At 39.6% G+C, this 22,101-nt stretch overlaps 1 protein-coding gene across 3 annotated transcripts; it reads right to left on the minus strand.

Annotated features, from left to right (window-relative positions):
- Positions 1 to 4,779: 4,779 nt before the first annotated feature.
- Positions 4,780 to 19,369, minus strand: arhgap11a (Rho GTPase activating protein 11A). 3 transcript variants are annotated; one of them, XM_042338187.1, is made up of 13 exons: positions 19,143 to 19,369; positions 13,905 to 13,993; positions 13,233 to 13,329; positions 12,846 to 13,099; positions 12,041 to 12,204; positions 11,540 to 11,686; positions 10,444 to 10,518; positions 9,409 to 9,505; positions 9,171 to 9,271; positions 8,905 to 9,067; positions 8,268 to 8,373; positions 7,821 to 7,968; positions 4,780 to 7,441 (listed from the first exon to the last, which is right to left on the minus strand). In XM_042338187.1, exons 1-13 carry the CDS (start codon positions 19,263 to 19,265, stop codon positions 5,781 to 5,783), a joined length of 3,225 nt encoding a protein of 1,074 aa, XP_042194121.1. In that variant the 5' UTR covers positions 19,266 to 19,369; the 3' UTR covers positions 4,780 to 5,780. The 3 variants fall into 3 exon arrangements, with proteins under 3 accessions (XP_042194121.1, XP_042194122.1, XP_042194125.1); XM_042338188.1 differs by lacking the exon at positions 19,143 to 19,369 and adding an exon at positions 17,670 to 17,694; XM_042338191.1 differs by having other exon boundaries at positions 7,365 to 7,441; positions 7,838 to 7,968.
- Between the last annotated feature and the right edge of the window lie 2,732 nt (positions 19,370 to 22,101).

The raw sequence follows: 22,101 nt of genomic DNA on the forward strand, positions 1-22,101 counted from the left end.
ATATTTGCTGCCCCCTACCAAATATTAGTGATGGTGCAATATTGTGCTCCAGCTACTCAATTTCATATGGAAAATCATTCAGCTTCAGTTCCATGAAACATGTTTTTGATTATAATATTACAAGCTGAAATTTGCTTTTCATTAGGGCTGCTGGAGCGGTTGTATTTTGTGCAATGTACTACACAGTAACTGGAGTTTTCAATCCACTCCCACATTCTCGATTTCCACAAAAAACAGTGCACTAAATTCTAAAAGTAAAAGTGCCTTGTTTCAAACCTACACATCTCAAATGTAAAGCCGTGTCCTGAATTATACCTCTTTCCCAAAGGCAAAGATGAAGGACATAGAAGACTGATGAGATAATAAGTGGAGATCCAATTGTGGTTTTATATGTGGGGACAAATGATATGATAGACAGAAGGTCTGAGGAGCTGAAGAAAGGATATATGGTGCAGGTTTGGAACAAAGGATGAAAAGATCTGTGCTGTTTCCAGTATTACAGTTTCTAGGAGTGAGTAGAATTAGTAGAATTTCAGTATCTGCCATGAGAAATTGTGTGTATAAGAGGGAATTTATTTTTAGATAACTTTAAGTAAGAACCTTTGTAGGAAGGATGGTTTGTACTTAATGAGGCAAGAGTCAAACAAAACATATCCCCTTCTGTACAGATTACCTATAATGAAGTATATGGTTTCTTCTTGTTCCTTTTGTTTTAAAGAAATAAAAGCAAGCTTAACAAGATCACTAAGACAACCTGATATCTGAAGCTGCTTTAGGTAGATGTTAAATTAATTAGAAGTTAACAAGTGAATGACAAATAAGCAATTTTGATAAGCCTTCATAAAGCTTCATAAATACCATTGAACACTGTTAATGAACAAAAGTTGATTAAAAATAATTGCATTTGATATAATCCTTTATCACTATAATATTTTTACACATTAAAATGTAGAACTGTTTGCAAGAGCACTGGAGAACTTCGGAAGAAACGTGATTTGATCTTATCCTTCCAGAATACCCATCCACTGACTTTTTTTTAAAATGTGTTCTACCTCAACCACCTGCAACTTTAAATCTGTATTCTCTTATTCTGCTGGCATGGTGCAACTGAAATAATTGTTCTTGGTTTACTGTCTAGATTCCATATAAAATTTTGTCTCCCTCAATTCGGCCCCCTCTGAGAAGTCTCCTTTCATGAATGAAGAGCCCTACCTTGTCTAATCAATGCTCATAGCTAATGCCTCTAACACAATCATCCCCATTACATTGCCTCTAAGGCCTGGGTAGCCCCATTAATTTGTGGTGACCAGAACTATATCCAATAGCTGGGTGCAGTCTGGCTAGAGAACTACATGGGTTGAGTATGACTTCTGGGGATTTGAACTCATCTAGTTTGGTAATATAAGCCAAAAAACTGATGCTTATTTATTGCTGCTTCACAGTGTTTTGACAATAGTGCGCAATACAACAACTAACATTCCTAGATCTTCATCCAGCTTCCCCTTCAGCAAGTTCTCTCTCATTTATGGTGTACATGTTTCTTGTTCTTCCTATATTATACAAGCAAAGGCAACAGCGAATCTGTGCCAGCAACATCTCACAAATAGCAATGAGGTGATTGACAAATATGTGCCTTGAAGTGGTAGGAGTTCGATGAAGTGAAATATTTGCCAGTATTTCACATATAAAATATAGTAACCACATTTTACAGTCAATCTTGCTACTGCTTTGAGGTGCCTTTCTGATGTGAAAGGCTTTATATTTTTTTCTTTTATTACATTGAGAGAACGCCATGATTCTTTCAAAAATAGTACACGAAGATCATTAACTCCACCTGAATCAGCAAATGGGTACTCAGTTTATTGTTTGGCTTCTCTAACAATGCACCCTCATTACTGCACTGTTCCCAGTTTAGATTATAACCTTCAGTTCTGGTATGAGTTCTCAAACCCGTAACTTTCTGCTCCAGCAATAAGAACTCTATCAAATGAGCCAGACTGACATTTGTAGCTCTTAATCGTAAAATTTCTCATTTTAAATTACTCGAAAGGACTCAGCTAAATGGTAGATGCATATTTTAATAAATGCAATAAGTGAGTTGAATAGGAGTAACCAATGTCAACCTAAATAACACATTTATGTTAAAACTGTAAATACTGAGTGCTGATAACAATAGTATTCACATGCCTGGATTTGTTTACATCTGACAACATTTGAACTTTTTGCCAGGTATTATTTTGCTGGCATCCTGCCATAATGTTTTAAGACTATACCCAACACAGTAGTTGAAAACAGGTGGCAAGTGTTGCTGTTGCTGACCCCTGGTGGATTTTAAATAGTAAATTACTTGCAAGGGCCAACTTGTTTACTGGTTAGAGATAGTATGGCCAGCAGCAAAGTGATAAATGTCACCACAAAACAGTGCGAGTTATTCAGCTTTGCCAATGAACTTAGTGATGTCTCGTCATTTGTGATCATTTGTATTTATCACTTTTGTATTTGTTCAAGTGCAAGAAGAAACCAATTTTGTCAGCAGTTTTGGCCTGAGAGAAAAATAATAAAGCAGCAACTTATTTCTGGAGATTTTTAAAATTATCTTTCAACTGCTCGGCTTCTACTGGTTTCTTACCTGTCATGCATAGAAACTAGAAATGGGTATTTATTATCTGGAGCAATAAAATGCTATTTAAATACATTTAATGTAGCACTTTATCATATCGTTGAAATGTGTCAAAGAACTTCACAGGATTAATTGCAGTGTAGTGAGTGTATATACTGTCGGCCAGTGGTGGCCAACCTTTTTGGTCGACCAACAATATACATTTTCTTGATTGAATATTTCTTGATTTATGCCATAAATCACAAAATATTTAAACAAGAATAACTGGAAACACACTATTGATTGAACGTGACCATTTTTAACCGGAAAATTGTTGGCCAGGAGACCAGGTGAACTGCCATTCTTTTCCGACAATACCTTGGCATCTTTAATATATGCCTGAACAAAACAAAATCTCGGTTTAATGTCTCAACCAAAATAATGGCCCCACTGACCAGGTAAATCTGTGTTTGATGGGTAGTTTGTTTCTATGTATTTATTGATTGAATATTTCTTGCTTTATGTATAAATCATAACTCAAGAAATATTGATTTTTCATTGAAAAAAAACTTTTTTTTATTGAAAATGTATTTTGTTGCCTAAAAAATTGGTCACCACTGGCCTGGACTGAGCTCAAAGGCCTAAACTGTGAGCTAACAGGACTGGTGTGAGGCTTGAATCACAACCCTCTGAATGAGGCAAAAATGCTACCGAACATGCCAACCTGCCATCCTTTGGTGGAATATTTTTTATCATATGCGTGACCTGAAAGTAACGGTTTAATATATAGCAGCTCATTCTCACTAAATTCAGCTGACAGAATGTCAAAAGTATGGCATGGGATACACATACTCAAGTAGTGGGATGTCAATCAATCCAAGCAGTAAAAAAAATCCCCAAACCCTCCTGGAATCTTGTGTCAAAAGAACGACAGAGAAAGGGAAGAAAGGAGACTTGTGTAGAAACCGCTGAGCAGAAGCCAATCATCCCTCCAAAGGAAAACGCTTTTGCCAGAACACAGTCTGGCTCAGTTGTTAGCACTCTGGAAGTTAAATTTGTAAGTTCAAAATTCCATGACAGGACTTGGAACTCGGCTAGTTTATGCTAACCCTCCAATGCAGTGCTGGGGATGTGCCGTATTATTGGAATGCGCCATACTTCGAATGAGACTTTAAACTGCGCTCCCATTTGTTAGAGTCCAACACATTGTTCGAAAAGTGGAGTTTCTCCTGGTGTCCTGGTTATCAATTCCCCAGATAAAATAGTTCAGTAATTTCATGGCTGTTTGTGGGACATCACTGTGCACAAATCAGCTGAAGCATTCAGCTATAAATCATTGCTCAGTAAATCCTATGAAGAGCTTTGAGATGATTTGTAGATGTGAATGGCACTATAGCAAATGCAAGGATTATAGATTGGATGGAATGGTAGATCAATACTCTATTCTTACCTGACATCATTACTATGCAGTTACTTGCACCACCCAAAGATGACTTTCAGGAAACATTTTGGAAAACCATTAGCTTAAAGGTTGAACTATGTTATCGAATACAGGTCTTATGGGTCATGTAAGGGGATGACTTGGAATACTTTATTAAAAATACAACTAGAAAGGTAAAGAAGTGGTTGGCAAACCAGAAAGCATTACTTAATACATCCCATTATAATTTCAATGCAAACGTTCCAACATCTTACATAAAATGTCACAGTGCTCTTTATATACTAGTTACAAGCTGCTTTGATTTATTGCAACATCAAAATACTCAGTTCTTTAAGAAGGTAATGGACCCCATTCAAAGGAAAAAAAACATCAGTATAAGGTTTAAGGTCTACTACTGTAAAAGCTTTTACTTATCTGGTGACAGATAAGAACATAACTAAGGTTTTTCTTCTACCAGTTTCTGGCAATTAGTTCCACATTCCCAACACTCTCTTTGTGAAGAAGTTCCTCCTGAACTCCCCATCAACAAGCAACTATCCTGTACTTTAAGTTCTGACAAATCCTTTTACAAAGCTTCCAATTTAGATACAATTAGTTGCAACATCACTGGAATATCTGTTCCTGGAATACAATACTATTAAGTGTTTTTATGGTGAAATATGTCCTCAAAAGGAAATGACAAAGATGGCCCTTTGAAGTTGAACATGATGAGTATCATCAGATTATTAAAACACTGTAACAGAAGAGAATGCAAAATCAGTTTTATTCCAACTTTCAAATTCTGCTCAGCTCATATAAATTACTGAGTGCTGTAAACATTTATCCATATGCTCAAAACAAGTTCAGACTGATTTGAATATTTTTTTGCAGTTTGCATTCTTGCTCTTAAATTAAAGTACAATGATAGCACTGGAAACATTACAGTAAATAAAATAAAGCAAACAATGGTATTTTAAAAGGTAAAACATAAAGATAACTTGTACATGAACAGTATTTTCCCAAATGGCAAAGCAATGTTACCAGTTCTGGATTACAACCTGAATTACCATACAACCGGTCAGTTATAATTCAGCACTAATATGCCTGCTCATTTAAAATTAAAAATCTACAATAAAATACAGTGTATGTTGCTTAAGAATATAGGTTACAAAACAAAGCAGAAAACTGCTGACCAAGACTGGAGGTGAAAAGATTTCTCAGTGTCTGATGCAAAACATTTTTAAATAGAATGAGCGAGACAGGAAAATTTAGTTGCGAATGCTTGCTATTATTTCAGACCTGATCGACGAGCAATGTTTTACAATGATTTATTATTTTTAAAGTGCCAGAGGCTCCAAAGAAGTTTAAATTTCCAGCAAATGTTAGTTCACATTAGTGAAACTTTTTGTGGAACTAGCTCGCTATTAAATGGTTATGCGCATTGTAAGAACTACATCTAAAAAATGATAAAATGGCTGCTATTAATTAACCAATAGGATTGAAACAAGGCAATGGTTGCAGCTTAGATAAACTACTATATAACCAATGGAAAATACATACACATAGCAAATACTGAAAAGTACAAAAACACATTTATTGTAATAATAGAAAACAATTTCAATTGCTATAAAAAATTCCAGCATCCCAAGTAATTGTAACCTGATAAATTACATGTTGAAGCTAATATTAGGAGCCCAACTTGTGCAATTAAATGCATCAACAGCAGCAATGCAGAATGACCAGAGAATACATTTCACACATTTACAGATTTATTGATTCTTTAGCTGCTAGAAGTTTAGCTGATATAGGATATTTTGGTGAACCTTTGTAACGGATTTTTTCTTTTTCAGAGATTCTGCTCAGCAAGTGATGAGGCAGGGTTTTTTCTGGAGTTATACACAGCATTTTCTCAACAATGACATCTTGCTTTAGAGATACTTTCCGGTTTGTCAAATCTTCAAAAACTGACTGTTTGGTGCTCTGCTGGCAGCTCTTAAACGCAGCAGAACATCCTGCATCATTTGCTGATTTAGTTTGGCAAAAACCTTCAATAAACAAACTACTTTTGTGCACATTTCTTTTTTCATTTGGCTTCATACTCATCATTTTTGTGTTTGTAACTGAATCCGGGATATGTTTTAAGCTTGATTCTGCGCAAGGTGAGAAAAGACTTTCATGGCTTACTGATTTTACTACTGGAGAGTCAGCAACATGTTTACATGATCTGGTTGTATTTGTTGTTGATTTAACACACAATGAATTCATCCTTTTAACAGACTGACGAACTGAAGTGCGCTTAAAAGTTAAAGGCAATTTAACACATGTGTGTTTTGGTGTCTGATCATTTAACGAAAGAGTATTAAACCGTTGAATGTGCTCAACCACTTTTAATTGATGGGCATATTCAGTCTCTCCATCAGGATTTGGCAAAATCTTTGCTGAAGGAACATTCAATGGAGCTGCAATTGAAGGGGATTCTAAACCTCCAGATAGTGAACTTACATCAGTTTTCTGATTTAAAGTAGGCTCTAATTCGCGAGTTAAGAGCAGGGGCTGGTGCAATTCAAAGGTATGATTAACATCTGTATCTAGAGATTTTGGTGGGGTTAGATTCTCTACAAGAGTGCTGGCATTTTCATTTTGTTCAAAATTTGATGACTCCTGATTAGTTTTACCTATAGGAGTTGGAGGTTCTGTTTTGTTTAATAAAGGTACTATGGCACACTTCAAAGGTGTTTGTTTGTCTTTTAAATTTGTCTCATCCTCAGCTGAAGATGGAAGGTCCAGTTCTTTTTCTTGCAGTACCACAACTTCATTGATATTCTGCTGGTCCACATTATTAATGCAATTTTGGTTATTTATATCATAAGTTTTGCTTACATCTGCTGCGCACTGATATAGTTTGGCGCCTTGACACTTTATTTCAGCTACCGGTTTTGATGAAAATTCAGAGCAAGACCATTTCCGATCGAACAAATCTTCAAATGATCTGGTAGATTTCAGAGGAGTGAAACTTTGGTTCTCCAAGAATAGTTTGTCTTTGGATAAATCGTCCACAATAGGTCCACTGTCTTCAATCAGAGAACAAAGATTGCTCCCCGATTCTGAAAATGCCTTCTTAATTTTCAACACAGTCTCTCCTGCCACAATGTTCCCAGCCTCATCTAAACAGTCTTTGCTCTTAGCTAAGCTTTGGCTACTCACTTCCTCAGGTATAGTCGGTGGCTTTACAGTGACTAGAAAAGGTTCTGATTGATAGCTTCTGGAATTTAGATACCCCTCTAAAGGCGCTCCCATATCAACATGATCACAAAATACATTAGGCCCTATCGGACTGGCATCATTCCAAGACATTCGATGCGTGTCCTTATCAAATGCCGGAGTGAGAAGGTTTTCTTCCGATTTACTAACATGCTTTGAATCTGAAAAGAAAGAAGTAAATAAAACCGGTTCCAAATTAAAAGCATCCAAAGTTTAAGACGTCAAGCAGACTTTTGTAATGTTTCCAACACATTTCAAGCAAATATAATTATTTTTAAATTCCATTTTTTAATTTGGATAGAATATATACAGAGTAGATAATGCTACATTAAGTAGCCTTCAGAACCCAATTTTGAAGTGTGGCACGTTATCTAAAACTCATTTACTATAAGTCTATAACGTGTGCGTGAAAAATATAGGGTGATCTTAATTTCAGCCCATACCAGTAGATGGAATTGAAGAAGAAATGCAAGAGCATTTTTATGAATTTAACTAATGCCTACACATGGTTAAGAACGTAAGTAAAATCTTAACACTTACATCTTGTGTTTCTGTACCTTGCAACTGGACTGAATGCTAGATCTTCCACTGGGAACCGAATGGAGTCATCAGCCTCGTGCTGATTTGCAAGTCGCCAGCCAATATTTTCTGATCTTTTTGGCGCTGAACAGCCAGAAGAGAACATATTCTGTAGATAAACATTAAATATTATGTATTATGCAAGCTTGGATTGAAAATATTGAGTTGGTAGTGCAGATTAGCACCCCACCACCCACCGTTACTTCAGTTAAGGATGGTTAGTAGTAATTAGTATAACTATAACTTCACAGATGGACAATTGAGTGCTGTTCAGTTTTTTTGCAAGCGTTTAAGTTTTTTTTAAGTGCTTGGTACATGTAGGGCAGCCTGCCAGTCAACTTATATAGAGCCTTGGGATATCCTCCTGATGTGAGATGCTATACAAATGTAATTTGTATTGTAACTTACCGTATCTCTGATTTTTCCAAGGCCAAACCTTAAACGCAAAGACTTGCGTACGATTTCTTTTCGACTCACTCTGGGAGAAAAGCATCCAGCTTTCCCAGACTCCACCCTACAAGAAAAATAAATGACAAATGTTAGCAGAAATTTCTCAAAAGGTTTCATTTAGAAGGAACAATATCTAAATTTCACTGGCAATTTTCATTTATGCTTGGCTAACAATACATTTTTGTGATTGAATATTTGATTTATGGCATAAATCAAGAAATATTCAATTAAGAAAAAACTGAAAACTCACTAATGAACGAACACAGAATTAATCAGTTTTCTGCAGGGTCACCAAATAGTTTCTTTGGGGAGTGGAAAGTAAAGGGAGAATGAGAGAATTTTCTCTGGTAAATTCTGGTACAGTCATCCTTCCTCTTATGTTTACCACAAAGTAGCATATTGTAAATGGCAAACAATATAAATGCTCCAGGAAAATTTGGGAAGGGAGACAGTCAACAAATTCACATAATTAAAACTAAATAGCATGCAAGGCATTCCTTACAAAATGTATACATGGTAAAAATTTGGAGAGTGAGGGGGAAAAAAATAATTTCACACATCCATTTGGCAAACAATCAGGAAAATTGACGAGTACCTCTCAATCTTTTTGTTTTCCAATCTTTTACTTTTCCGCCTCTTTCCTGAAGGTGAAGCAGTTGCCTGAAACTGAATGCTTCCATCAGATAGGAACAGAGAACTTTTCAGGGATTCCAAAGCCACTTGAGGACTCATTTCAATAAATTGTGTCTTAGAAGTAACTGAAGAAAAATTTTAAAAAATCAATTAAACTTCTGAAAATCTAAGTTTGAAACCAAATGCTTAGAGTTTCTATAATCAAATACTCAAAAGCTCCATTCATACCACCATCCTTCTTAACCCCATCTGATGAAGGTGTAGAATTCTGACTAAGAAAGCTGCTACTGGGTAACAGCTCGAAACCCAGGTTCTGTCTTAGAGATCGTCTGTGAAGAAAAAGTCTGTACATGTTAGCACATCTTTTAAAACTTTAGGTAGGTAAACTTCAAAATGGATGCAAAGCTCCTATATGAAGCTAGCAAGAACAATTCAGGTTAAAAGTTATTAAAATATTAAAATGTACCGTTTTTTGTTTGAAAATCCAAGGCTGTGTGAAGAATCAACTTGCACTTTGCGTTTACATGTTGGAGTCATAATTATTGGAGTTGCTGAAGACCGTTCTAAACAGGGATATCAAAGTAAGTTTTGCTTATTGTTAGCACTTAACATCTCCAGACGTTCCCGTCACATTTTATCAGCTGTACAAGATTACAGTGCTCTACATCTGAAGTATTGGGTAGTTTGATGGCTGCGAAATAAGGGAACTGCCCTGAAAGAGATACAGTGGAACCCTATTATAATATGCTTCAGTATTGTAATAATAATAATCCTTAAATTTGATATGACGCCTTATCACGCTTCACAAAATATACTCTAAAGTGAATTGACTGTATATTTTGTGGACGAAAGACAAGTTTGCGTATATTGGGGTAAGAATCTTAACACTTACCAAAAAAGAGAAAGAAGTAAAGGAAACACAAACTTGTGCACTGCCAGCATCTTACATATATGGCTATTTGGGGATGTTTACCCCAGTATGTTTCCTTTGGTCTGCTATTAGGAACAGGAGTAGGCCATTCAGCCCTTCGAACTTGTTCTGCCATTCAATCAGATCATGGCTGTTAACATGTTTTTTGTAACACTTCAATTGCGGCTCTCATATATTCTCTTTTTACAAGTGGTTTTCTAAAAACAAATCTCAACTTCAAAGTTTGGGTTTCTCAAATGAAGGGCTCAAGGTATGAATAGAATAATTTAACTTTACATTTCTAGCAATAGTTTATATATCCCAAGCACACCATTGTGACGGTATAGGAACAAGATCTTGCAAACTATTTCAATCATTGGAACTTCCACCCAGATAGTCAGAAGAAAAAAAACTGATCAAATAATACTGTCATCCCGATGCTTGATTCAAACATAAGTCAACATTTTACAAGATTTTGGTACCCAAACAAAAAGAAACAAAATCTCTGCAGTACTTCCATATATCTTCGTTAGTTTTTATATGACCTTGTTTTAATAAAACAGACTACTAAATAATTCTTATTTTACATACCCGATGTGTCAGGTTGAGGAGTCCCAGAAGGTGTTCTGTTTGCTTTAAGCTTACTTAGTGCTCCGCTAACTATGTCTGAAATGCAAGGTATAAAATAAAGTTAAATTCCACATCAATCTTCACAATAGCTTAGCTACAATGATAAAAAAATCCTCTCTCTTCTTCTTCCCACAATATTTACAATAGTTTATAAAATTCCCCAAATCAGGACAACAAAAACATAGAAATGTACATTAAGAATCAAACTTGAAATTCCCACAATATTTTCCACCGACTAGAGATGTCAAAAAGTTAAAATAAAAGGTTCTGAACATTTTTATGCAGTCGTCATTTAGATCATTCAAATAGTGCCAAGCAAGCAATCTTTTGTTCATGTTTTCGCCCACAAATATACAGTCAATTCACTTTACAGTGTTCTGTGAAGCGCTTTGGGACGTCCTCCCGACGTGAAAAGCGCTATATCAAATGCAAGGATTATTATTATTATTAAGGAATTTAAGTTTTTTTTATGAAGTATCTTCTTTCATATTCAAACCGCTATTAAAAAATGCATGTTTAAAATAAGGTTAAAGAGGTAAATTTTATTACTGAATTTACAAAAGCAATGCTTCCATATTCTGAAAAGGCAACATAAACATTTGCAGTGTTTAATTTGAGAATAAAAATAAGAATCCATTAAATACGTTTACCATCAATTACATTTGGCACAAACCCGTAAATATGTACTCAAATCTAGGTTTCTGACTGCTACAGAAGCAAAGCAAAAGATCACGATGGTGTTTGTACATTGAGAAGCTTTCAGTAGTGTTTAACACAATAAACATTAAATTTTTTAGTTTTATTTAATTTTGAGATTAAAGCATGCAATTTGTTTACCTCCTGACACAAGACCTGGCGGCTGCTGCATCAGAACCAATGTCACACAAATTTGTATGTTCAAAAGAGGGAGGGGGGATTTATCACTGTTTATAAAATGTTTGCCCACCAGGGCATTGTACAACGAGTTTCGGCATAACATAATGCAAATTTAACAATATAAAGCTCATCAAAATAAAACTAGGCAGCACAGCTTCTACTTAAGTAGAATTCTACCAACCCCCAACACTCCGCCTCCTTCGTCTCTTGCATCCCTCCGTTAATGGTCCATCTCCATCTTCTATGTTGTCCAATGATGAACTGCTCGATCCGACATCAACACCGAGCATTGCTGGAATCTTTTCTAACACAATGTCTGGAACGTGACCTTAACAAATGACAATAACTATTATTAATGAATGGAATTAAATCCAAAATGTAAAATCACGCTATAGCTATCATTTGACCAATGTCACTTGAGTTCCAAGAATTTGTTGAAGAAACACTGATATGAAAGGATTTAATCATTAAACACAATACTTTGGTATACTTTATTTTATGCTTTACGACGAAAAACTAATGAAGGTGATCTGATCTGAAATCTCCCTACCTAGTCATCTTGTTCAACAAAAACATATCAATTTACTTTAGTTCAAAAATGTCTCCCTTTTATTAATTGCCATTAATGAAAGGGAAAGCATCAAGGGAATGCATAAAAAACTACAAATGGCAACATACTTACCAATTTCTTGAAAGCTGTCAATGAGTGTATGCACAGCGGCAGCTTGAAGTTGGAGTCGCTTCTCTGTCAAGGCTGTTACCTTGTCACCTCCATCTCCTGAATGGAAGAAGTTGGGTGCAAATACTACAGCCAGGTTTTTGCTATCCATTTTGTTGTCTTTTGACCTAAGTGAAAGACAAGCAAATATTACCATGTTCAAGCAAATATTACCAAGGTTCTGTCTAAAGCAAAATAAGTACATTCTACAAAAGAGAAGTGTGAAAGAATCCAATTTGTACAAAATCTCACAGAATGCTTTCAAAATGTGAAGCCGGTTGAGAGCACTTGTAGATAATGGGGAAAATTATCTCAATTTCAAGAGTTTAGCAGCCTTCTTACTGGGTAAAGTCTTATCTTTATAAATCATATAATCTCCCTTGGTATATATTCAACCAAGTCCTAATCCACGATTCAATGTGATTCCAATGTAAGTGTGCATGTGGGCAACGGTGAAGATGCATTGAATCGTGGAAAATGTAGTCTTGACCAGTCACCCCATGCGCACCTACTGGCTGCATTGAATGACACATGTGTAGTGTAAATTATTGATTAAATAGAATTTTACATGACTTATACAGTTTGCCTACAATTCAGACTCCATGCAAGTCATTTTAAATGTTATGGTCCCGACTGATATGACTTATCTGAGTTTCACTGTATTGCAACAAAATACATTCAGCATATCTGCCTGCCCACTTTAACCTGTAAATTAATATTGCTTTTATGTCGACCGTTCAATGAGAGACACGTTGTTTTCAATACGTACCTGAGAGACACATTTTTAAGAAAACTCAAGAAATAATGCAATGTATTTGCGTTTTTTTCAGGTAACAAACAGGACAGAAGAATTGTGGTATAAATTTTCTCGTTGTTTTGTAATTGCTGTGATTTAATGAAGGCTTCATGTAGTTCTGTTGGCAGTACAGGTTCAGGTAACTCCCTGAAAAAACATTTGACAAGCCCGGCCACATCACAAGGGGGCGCCATATTAATGCAGTTCACACCCTGGTCCACCTTAGCCTGAATGAACAAGACAAACATAAATTAACAATTATTGTACTAAATGCACAATTGTGGAGGGCCGTAAATCATAGGTTGTAACTATTGGCAAACAGAAGCATTTAGATTATGAAAATGTTGAATATACTTGTACCTTCAAAGCTTTAAGACGAATCACGGATCCTGATTTTCTAAAGAGACCCTCTGTATGGATATGTTGTTCTAAGTAGATACAGGTATCAACTAGGATCCTAAAAACAAAGAAACCATTAACTGCCTATTATAAAATTCAGCACCAGAATAATAACAATAATTTACATTTAACATAGGGCTTTTCACATTGGGAGGTAGTTTCAAAGTATTTCACAGGATATACTGCAATGTGTAGAGCCTTTTTTGGAATGTCTATGCTTCACAGTAATTCCTGTGTAGCGCTTTGAGGGGTTTCGACAATGCAATAAAGTGATAGATCAAATTGCAAGGATTGTTCAAATCCAATGAGTGGAGAAGTTCAATTATCGGCAAGAACTGTAGGCGAGAGATGGTATCTTGTAAAAATAAATAATAAAAAAATGTTATAATAAAAAAACATAGGAATAAAAGGTAGAAAATGGTAAAGCAATCAAAATTTAGAGGTGATAAAGCATAGGCAAAAAATTTAAATAAACGTTTTAAAATTTCCCTATGCTGTTATAGTAACTGTATTACAGTCGTATATTTTATTCAGCTTCATGGGATATGGCTAGAAACAACTTAATCTTCTGCTTAGATATTTCGTAACATTTAATCAGATGATGACGACAATTCCTCCCCACCCCGCACTTACTGAGGAATGGTGCCATGATCGGGAATAGTGCATTGTGGCAGTGCATTCAGAGATGTACCAAACACCACATTGGGCACAGTTTTCTTGTCCTAAAACATTTAAGAAAAAGTGTCAGTGCACATGTTGCTTGAAATTAAACATTGTTAATTATATGCATGTTATAAAAAATATCTGACGTGATGAAGAGAAGTGTGAGATCAGTTGCGCAGAATAGTTCTCCTTTCATATACAAATGAAAGGAAAGCAAACAATCCTACGTACAGAATAAAATGGTCATGAGATTTTTAAACTACACAAATTGTATTAAAGTGGCCCAGAAAATCCGTTGACATTCAATGCAATGTAGGATCACAAGTTTATCTCATTTGACGTGCCAATGCATTTCAAATATCAACAGTTGGTGTAAACAAATGCATCACGGGTTCAATTCAGTACAGCACAGTAGTTATATCCTGAAAGCTAAGCCTTCACTTCAAATAGGTTACTTATTTCAAATACTAACTAAATACTTATTTCAAATTCCATGGGCACACAAATAACTTTCATCATTTCACAATACAGTGCCATGCACTTCTAGTAACGCAATATATCTAGTCACAAACATTAGTACACTGCCGGAAAGATAAATCACAAAAAAAGTTCTATATCCAGGGTTGCACTAGTGGTTCAATGAATATGGATAAAAGCACTATGAAGTATGTCACAGTCATACAGAACAAGAGTGTCTCAGATTGGAACCACTGGCCTGAGTTACCTAAATTCACCCAAGGCACCAGTTGTATGTGATAATGGGTCTCATGATCCCAGGCTAGGGATGGGTGGTGTAGGGAAAGCAAAGATGAAATACTACATAACTGGGATTCCTGCTCTTGACTCATTATTTTATTGTATGGAACAATATACAGTAATAGCACATAGGATCAAGAACACAATTTCAAAACCATTTAAATACATTGTTGTTTCAGGTTCATTTACAGAAAATGAAATTCACAAAAATACTGCAGATTACTACATTTCCCACCTTGCCTTAGTTTATAATAATAATCCTTGCATTTGATATAGTGCTTTTGACTTCCCGACGTCTCCAAGCGCTTCACAGAATATACTGTAAAATGAATTGACTATATATTTGTGGGCGAAACATGGCAGCCAATTGCGCACAGCAGTGTCCCACAAACAGACGTGGATTGAAAATGACCAATTTATTATTGTTTTGTTTTGGAGGGATTATTATTAGGAGTGTGGAGTAAGGAACTTGCCCAAGGTTTCGCCCTGCCTGGAATTGAACCCAGGCGTCTCGCTTGCAAGGCGAGTGCTCTAGTTTACTCTGATAAAATTTATTATATAAACATTTTACATAATCATCAGCAATACCTGAGATTTGACAATAGCTGATTGACTTTTAATAGTCAGTGAATTAAACAGTCATTTCAACTTCACCTATATAATATAGCTTGAACCTGTCAACCCTGTAGTTATGTCAACAACCTCCTACAAACAAACCGATATACAGACTTTATTATGTTTATTTGCAGTTTGTTCGGCAATGCGGGACACTGTCTCAGTAGTTACATAGGTGAAATAAGTTCAATGTCCAGTAACACAGATACATCAGTGACACTAACTGAAACAAATATGCTAACCAATCATTAGTTCCACATTTGTTTGTATATTTTCAACTGGGGATGACAGTGATATGTAAGATTAAATCTCACAAAGGGAACGCTAAAAAAGACTTTTTACACAGGTTCTTTATTGAAAAACTCCTTTACTAAGAGCGTTCTTTCCAACACCAAAAACTGTCTAATCTAAACCTTTGCAGGTCTATAGTGACAAGGGAATCTGAAGAATACATGTTTCGACAGCAAAGAATACCCTCAATGTTATTATTAATGTTATTGAATCATAAAATGTGGCTAAACAGAAGCAGTATTACAATGTTATAGATCCCAGTGCAACAATGTCAATCCAAGCATAGAAACATCTCCATGCTATTGACACAGTAGAATGAACTCAAACCACAATAATGGGGACCAGCACCCATGTGAAATGGTTCAAATAGGAGTGAATAGTCAGCTTGTAAATATAATAAAAATATAGAAGTTGGTAATTTAGTGAGAACATCTGCACAAAGTTGCACTAGAAAATAAGATGGATTCACGACCCACGAGTCTAATTTTAATATACTGTCTCACTTTTTCCTTCTCCATCTGTTTCTCATGCTGTCCGTTGATGCTCTTCTACAGCAAATCAGAGTGATTTGCCATGAAAAGCGCTTTGTAAATCTGCAGGACAATTTGGAAGTGAATTGTACTGGAGCCCATTGCCAAAAGCACAACTTACATTCCTAACATCCATCAGAAATTTCATACTGGTGACCAGTTTGCACTTCGTGTTGCTTGCCAAACAATTACATTTGGATTGAAGATTCGTTTTACCTATTAAACTGCCACAAGACCCCAGAAAACAAGGATGTAACAAACATAAAGATCACATGGAAAGCAATTTTAGGAATTTGATCAAATGTGAGTGAACAATCTTGCTCCTAAAATAATTTTTAGATAAGTCTCTGTGCTTTTGTATTTTTAAATCTATAAATAATATTTTAAGTCTTGTGATAGTTCCATGATAGATCAACATGCAAATAAAGATGTTCAATTGTATTAATTAATTTGGAAGCAAAGCTCAAACATACAATACCCATCGATGTTTTATATATACAAAAACAGAATTACTATAAATCCATAGCATTTCAATGTCTGAAAAAGGATGCCTTGGACCTACTTGAACCTTAGATAGAGACCCAAATCAATTCAGCTGTGAAAACAGGCATACCGACAAACTCAAATCAATAATATTTTACAGCAGAAAAAGTCATTGCTGTCCACTGAATGCTGTGTGTTTGCACCTATCTTGCTGACTGCATGCAAACCAGGTAAGGAACTGTGGAGAAAAATGTGTTGCAGTATACATGTGGAGTCCTGCAGCTTAGTGGTTGGAGCACTCGCCTCGCAAGCAAGAGGACCTGAGTTTGATTCCCAGCAGGGTGAAACAGTTAGGCACGTTTCCTTACTCCACACCCCTATTTATTTAGCAGTAACTTGGAACTTGTTTGTTAGTTGATTGGTGGATTGCTTTTCCGGAGGTAATAATCCCTCCCCAATAAATAAATAATAAATTTGGTCACTCAATCTACAACTGTTTGTGTGCAATTGCCTATATTTTCGCCTACAAAATATACAGTCATTCACTTTAAAGTTATAATTCACTTCTGTGAAGCACTTTGAGACTTCTTGAAGATGCGATAAGGCACTATATCAAATGCAATGATTATTATTATTTAATGCAATAGATTTTTCAAGTCATACGTATTTCTTCAACTGGTCACAATATACTGGTCAAGATTCTTGTGTTAGTCTTTGATGCCATCCAAATCTTTAATAAATGTGGATGAAAATTTCGCTTTGCTTGAAAAGGAATGCACACTCTCGCCTTGGAGGAATGCACTCTATTCACCTAATTTGAGTATTAGGTGCAGATTGGCAAAAGCCATCGATGACCCCAGTGTACTTATAACCACACAGTTTGCCAGTTAGTCTGTGTTTGAATTCTTTCCATTGGAGGATGGGAAGCCCAGCAAAGCTTGGGGTGATGGATTTTGTGCTGACTGATGAGGGAGACAGCTTGTGCAGGGAGAGTCCAGTGAGCAGCTCGTTGGAATAACCATGTAATAATAATTGTTGCAGTGACAACAAGAGCTATTACCAATTTGGGAAGAATCCCTGACCCCCAAAGAGTTGTCTGCCCCTCCAAGGATTGGTGACATCTGCCATCGACACAATGCCGTTAGTGCTGCAGAACCGCCTGGCTCGGGATCCAAGCCCCCCAAAAAGGATCGACTCCATCCCAATATTGCATTACCAAACAGATCCCTTTACCTCTTCTACAATCCACTCCCCCACACCCGAATATCTTCAATCGGATGATACAGTTCAAAAGGGATTTAATGCGCAGCTCCCACTCACTTATCCCGCCTTCTCTCCCAAATACCTCCTGTTCCTCTGGAGTCAGTCCAGTCCACTTTATTTACAACTTCCACTTCCCATCTTAACAACAAATGGGTCACTCCAATCCGCGACTTGTTTGTTTGTGGGACACCCCTGGGCGCAACTGCCTGCCGCCTTTCGTCCGCAAAACAGACAGTCAGTTCGCTTTACAGGAGAGTCTGTGAAGCGCTCTGAGGCGTCTCGAAGAAGTGAGTGATGAGGCGCTGTATCAAAGGCGAGGATTGTTATTATTATTATTATTCACCATATACTTTAAAAAAAAGACACTAAAAAAAAGCCCCGTCTGTGAGTGCTCCTCTCGGCCCAGTGTGACACCGTAACTCCCCCCCGACAACAGACTGGACGGTTTAAACGTCGGGCTGTTTGAGCAGTGCCCGGGCCCGGCCTCACTCACCCCCCCCGGGCCCGGCCTCACTCACCCCCCCCCGGGCCCGGCCTCACTCACCCCCCGGGCCCTGCCTCACTCACCCCCCCGGGCCCGGCCTCACTCACCCCCCGGGCCCGGCCTCACTCACCCCCCGGGCCCGGCCTCACTCACCCCCCGGGCCCTGCCTTACTCACCCCCCGGGCCCGGCCTCACTCACCCCCCGGGCCCGGCCTCACTCACCCCCCCCCGGGCCCGGCCTCACTGACCCCCCGGGCCCGGCCTCACTCACCCCCCCCGGGCCCGGCCTCATCACCCCCCCCCCGGGCCCGGCCTCACTCACCCCCCCCGGGCCCGGCCTCACTCACCCCCCCCCGGGCCCGGCCTCACTCACCCCCCCCCGGGCCCGGCCTCACTCACTCACCCCCCGGGCCCGCCTCACTCACCCCCCCGGGCCCTGCCTCACTCACCCCCCCGGGCCCTGCCTTACTCACCCCCCCCGGGCCCTGCCTCACTCACCCCCCGGGCCCTGCCTTACTCACCCCCCGGGCCCTGCCTTACTCACCCCCCCGGGCCCGGCCTCACTCACCCCCCCCGGGCCCTGCCTCACTCACCCCCCCCCGGGCCCTGCCTCACTCACCCCCCCGGGCCCGGCCTCACTCACCCCCCCCCGGGCCCGGCCTCACTCACCCCCCCCGGGCCCGGCCTCACTCACCCCCCGGGCCCGGCCTCACTCACCCCCCGGGCCCGGCCTCACTCACCCCCCGGGCCCTGCCTCACTCACCCCCCGGGCCCTGCCTCACTCACCCGGCTGTGGTCCCGGCCCAGCGCTCGGCTGTTGTTCGCCTTGTTCCAGTTTTTCACTTTGATCCCGTAAGCCCTGAGCTGCTGCACCACCGCCAGCCGCACCAGGTTCTTATCGGCCTTCATACCCTCAGTGATCGGTCCTCCAAACCTTCTCTCTATCCCCGGGACCTCTCTCTCTCTAACCCCCAGGTCTCTCTCCCAGGGTCTCCCTGTGTCCAAGTCTCTCCCTACTCCCCCCCCACCCACCCCCGCCCCCGGGGCCTGTGTGTGTCTCTCTCTCTCTCGCGCGCGCTCTCCAGGTTCAAACGGCGGTTCCTCGCGAGCTCGAGTTCTCATTGGTCACTGACATTTCAAATCAAGGGCCTGACGTCACAAGCCCCCCCCCGAGTCTCCTCCTCCCTCCCCCCCGAGTCTCCTCCCCCTCCCCCCGAGTCTCCTCCCCCCTCCCCCCCGAGTCTCCTCCCCCCTCCCCCCCGAGTCTCCCCCCCTCCCCCCCGAGTCTCCCCCCCTCCCCCCCGAGTCTCCTCCCCCCTCCCCCCCGAGTCTCCTCCCCCCTCCCCCCCGAGTCTCCTCCCCCCCCACCGAGTCTCCTCCCCCCTCCCCCCGAGTCTCCTCCCCCTCCCCCCGAGTCTCCTCCCCCCTCCCCCCCGAGTCTCCTCCCCCGAGTCTCCTCCCCCTCCCCCCGAGTCTCCTCCCCCCTCCCCCCCGAGTCTCCTCCCCCCCCACCGAGTCGTGTGTATATCTCTCTGTCTGTCTGTATGTGTGTGTCTCTGTATGTATGTGTCTTTTTCTGTGTGTCTCTCTGTCTATGTATGTCTCTCTCTCTGTCTGTATGTATGTGTGTGTCTCTCTGTCTATGTATGTCTCTCTGTCTGTATGTATGTGTCTCTCTGTCTGTATGTATGTGTGTGTCTCTCTGTCTCTCTGTATGTGTGTGTCTCTCTGTCTGTATGTATCTGTGTGTCTCTCTGTCTATGTATGTGTATCTCTCTGTATGTGTGTGTCTCTCTCTGTCTATGTATGTGTGTGTCTCTGTCTGTATGTGTGCGTCTATGTCTCTGTAAATGTGTATCTCTGTGTCTCTGAGGCCGCGAGTCTCTCTCTGGGTCTGTGTGTGGTGGACCCTGAGCGGCAGGAGATGGTGAGCTCCTGTATCCCCTCAGTCAGGACACTGGTCCTGAGTGTCAGGTTTTTTTTGCAAGATCTCCAGGGCTGTGCTGGTGTCCCCTTCCCCCCAATGGCCCACCCGGTTTCTGTTAAGAAATTAATAAAAAGTGTTTTGCAACAATCCGATTGTTATTTCCTCAGGTTTAGATTTTATGAATAAAGTAAAAAAAAATGTAGGTTGGCAATAAAATGTACCTCAATAGCACCAACCGACCCTCCGCAAGATTCCCAAGTTTCCCTACAATTTTAGGCAAACATTTCCGCACTTTTCTATTGGCCCAGCCAATGACCAATTTGATCTTGGGGATTGTTGGCACCTCGTTTCGAACAGTGCCATGGAAATTGTTGACATCAACAACAAAATCCACCCGAACAGGCCGACAGCTTTGATTTAGTGTCTCATCAGAAGGATAATAATAAAACTTGCATTTGATACAGCGCCTTATCACATCGTTGAGATGTCTCAAAGCCTTCACAGACTATCCTGTGAAGTGAAGGATGGCACCTCCAACAATGCAGCAGCTCCCCCAGCACTGTTTGGGAGTGTCAGTCCAGACCAGTGTTTCTCTAATGCGGCCACCTGTGTGATTCTGTGTGACCACGTGAGCCTCCTGGCCCCCCACAGCAGGTGAGGTGTGCAGCTCCTATTAGCCAGCTTTAGCTTGTTCTACATCTATCGCCTACAGCACTGCTGGTTGGAGTGCTGTAGGCGATAGAACGAGCTTACAGTCACAGGTTTGTTCGTATAATCGTTCTTAACCACTAAGCCAATGTTGACAACTCTGGTCCCTCTTTCATGTAGACTGCAGCAATCTCAATTGCTGCAAGCTTATTTGAAAGCTAAGGTTGTGGCACAGCAATGTCATTGTTGTCTATGTTTGTGCAACACTGATGGTGGAGTCCTGTAGCTCAGTGGTTAGAGCACTCACTTCGCAAGCGAGAGACCTGAGTTCAATTCCAGGCAGAGGGCGAAAACTTGGGCAAGTTTCCTTACTCCACACGCCTAATAATAATCCCTCCAAAACAAAAACAATAATAAATTGGTCATTTTCAATCTACGACTGTTTGTGAGACATTGCTGTGTGCAATTGGCTGCCGCGTTTGCCCACAAATATACAGTCAATTCACTTTACAGTGTGTTCTGTGAAGCGCTTTGGGACGTCCTCCTGACGTGAAAAGCGCTGTATCAAATGCAAGGATTATTATTATTATTATTATTTATTGTGCTGTACTTGTTACTGTCTGTGTAAGATTTTGTGGAAAAAAGTTTTTCTCAAATATGGTTTGTCAAATATACAGAAATGAATGAAAATGAATTGAGATAATAATAATAATAATAATAATAATAATAATAATAATAATAATCCTTGCATTTGATATAGCGTTTTTCACGTCGGGAGGACGTCCCAAAGCGCTTCACAGAACACACTGTAAAGTGAATTGACTGTATATTTGTGGGCGAACGCGGCAGCCAATTGCGCACAGCAATGTCCCACAAACAGTCGTAGATTGAAAATGACCAATTTATTATTGTTTTGGGGTTTTTTGGAGGGATTATTATTAGGCGTGTGGAGTAAGGAAACTTGCCCAAGGTTTCGCCCTGCCTGGAATTGAACTCAGGTCTCTCGCTTGCAAAGCGAGTGCTCTAACCACTGAGCTACAGGACTCCACAAATGTGCATGTGCATGTGTTTATCATTTCTTTATTTTTCATATGATTAACTAAGTATTTTTAGGGAAAACTAGTACTGCGGCCACCAAAAATTGACCGAAAGCAATATAATGCTTCCCCA

This window comes from Callorhinchus milii, unplaced genomic scaffold, assembly GCF_018977255.1.
Source record: "Callorhinchus milii isolate IMCB2004 unplaced genomic scaffold, IMCB_Cmil_1.0 Scaffold9, whole genome shotgun sequence".
Classification (NCBI taxonomy): Eukaryota; Metazoa; Chordata; class Chondrichthyes; order Chimaeriformes; family Callorhinchidae; genus Callorhinchus; species Callorhinchus milii.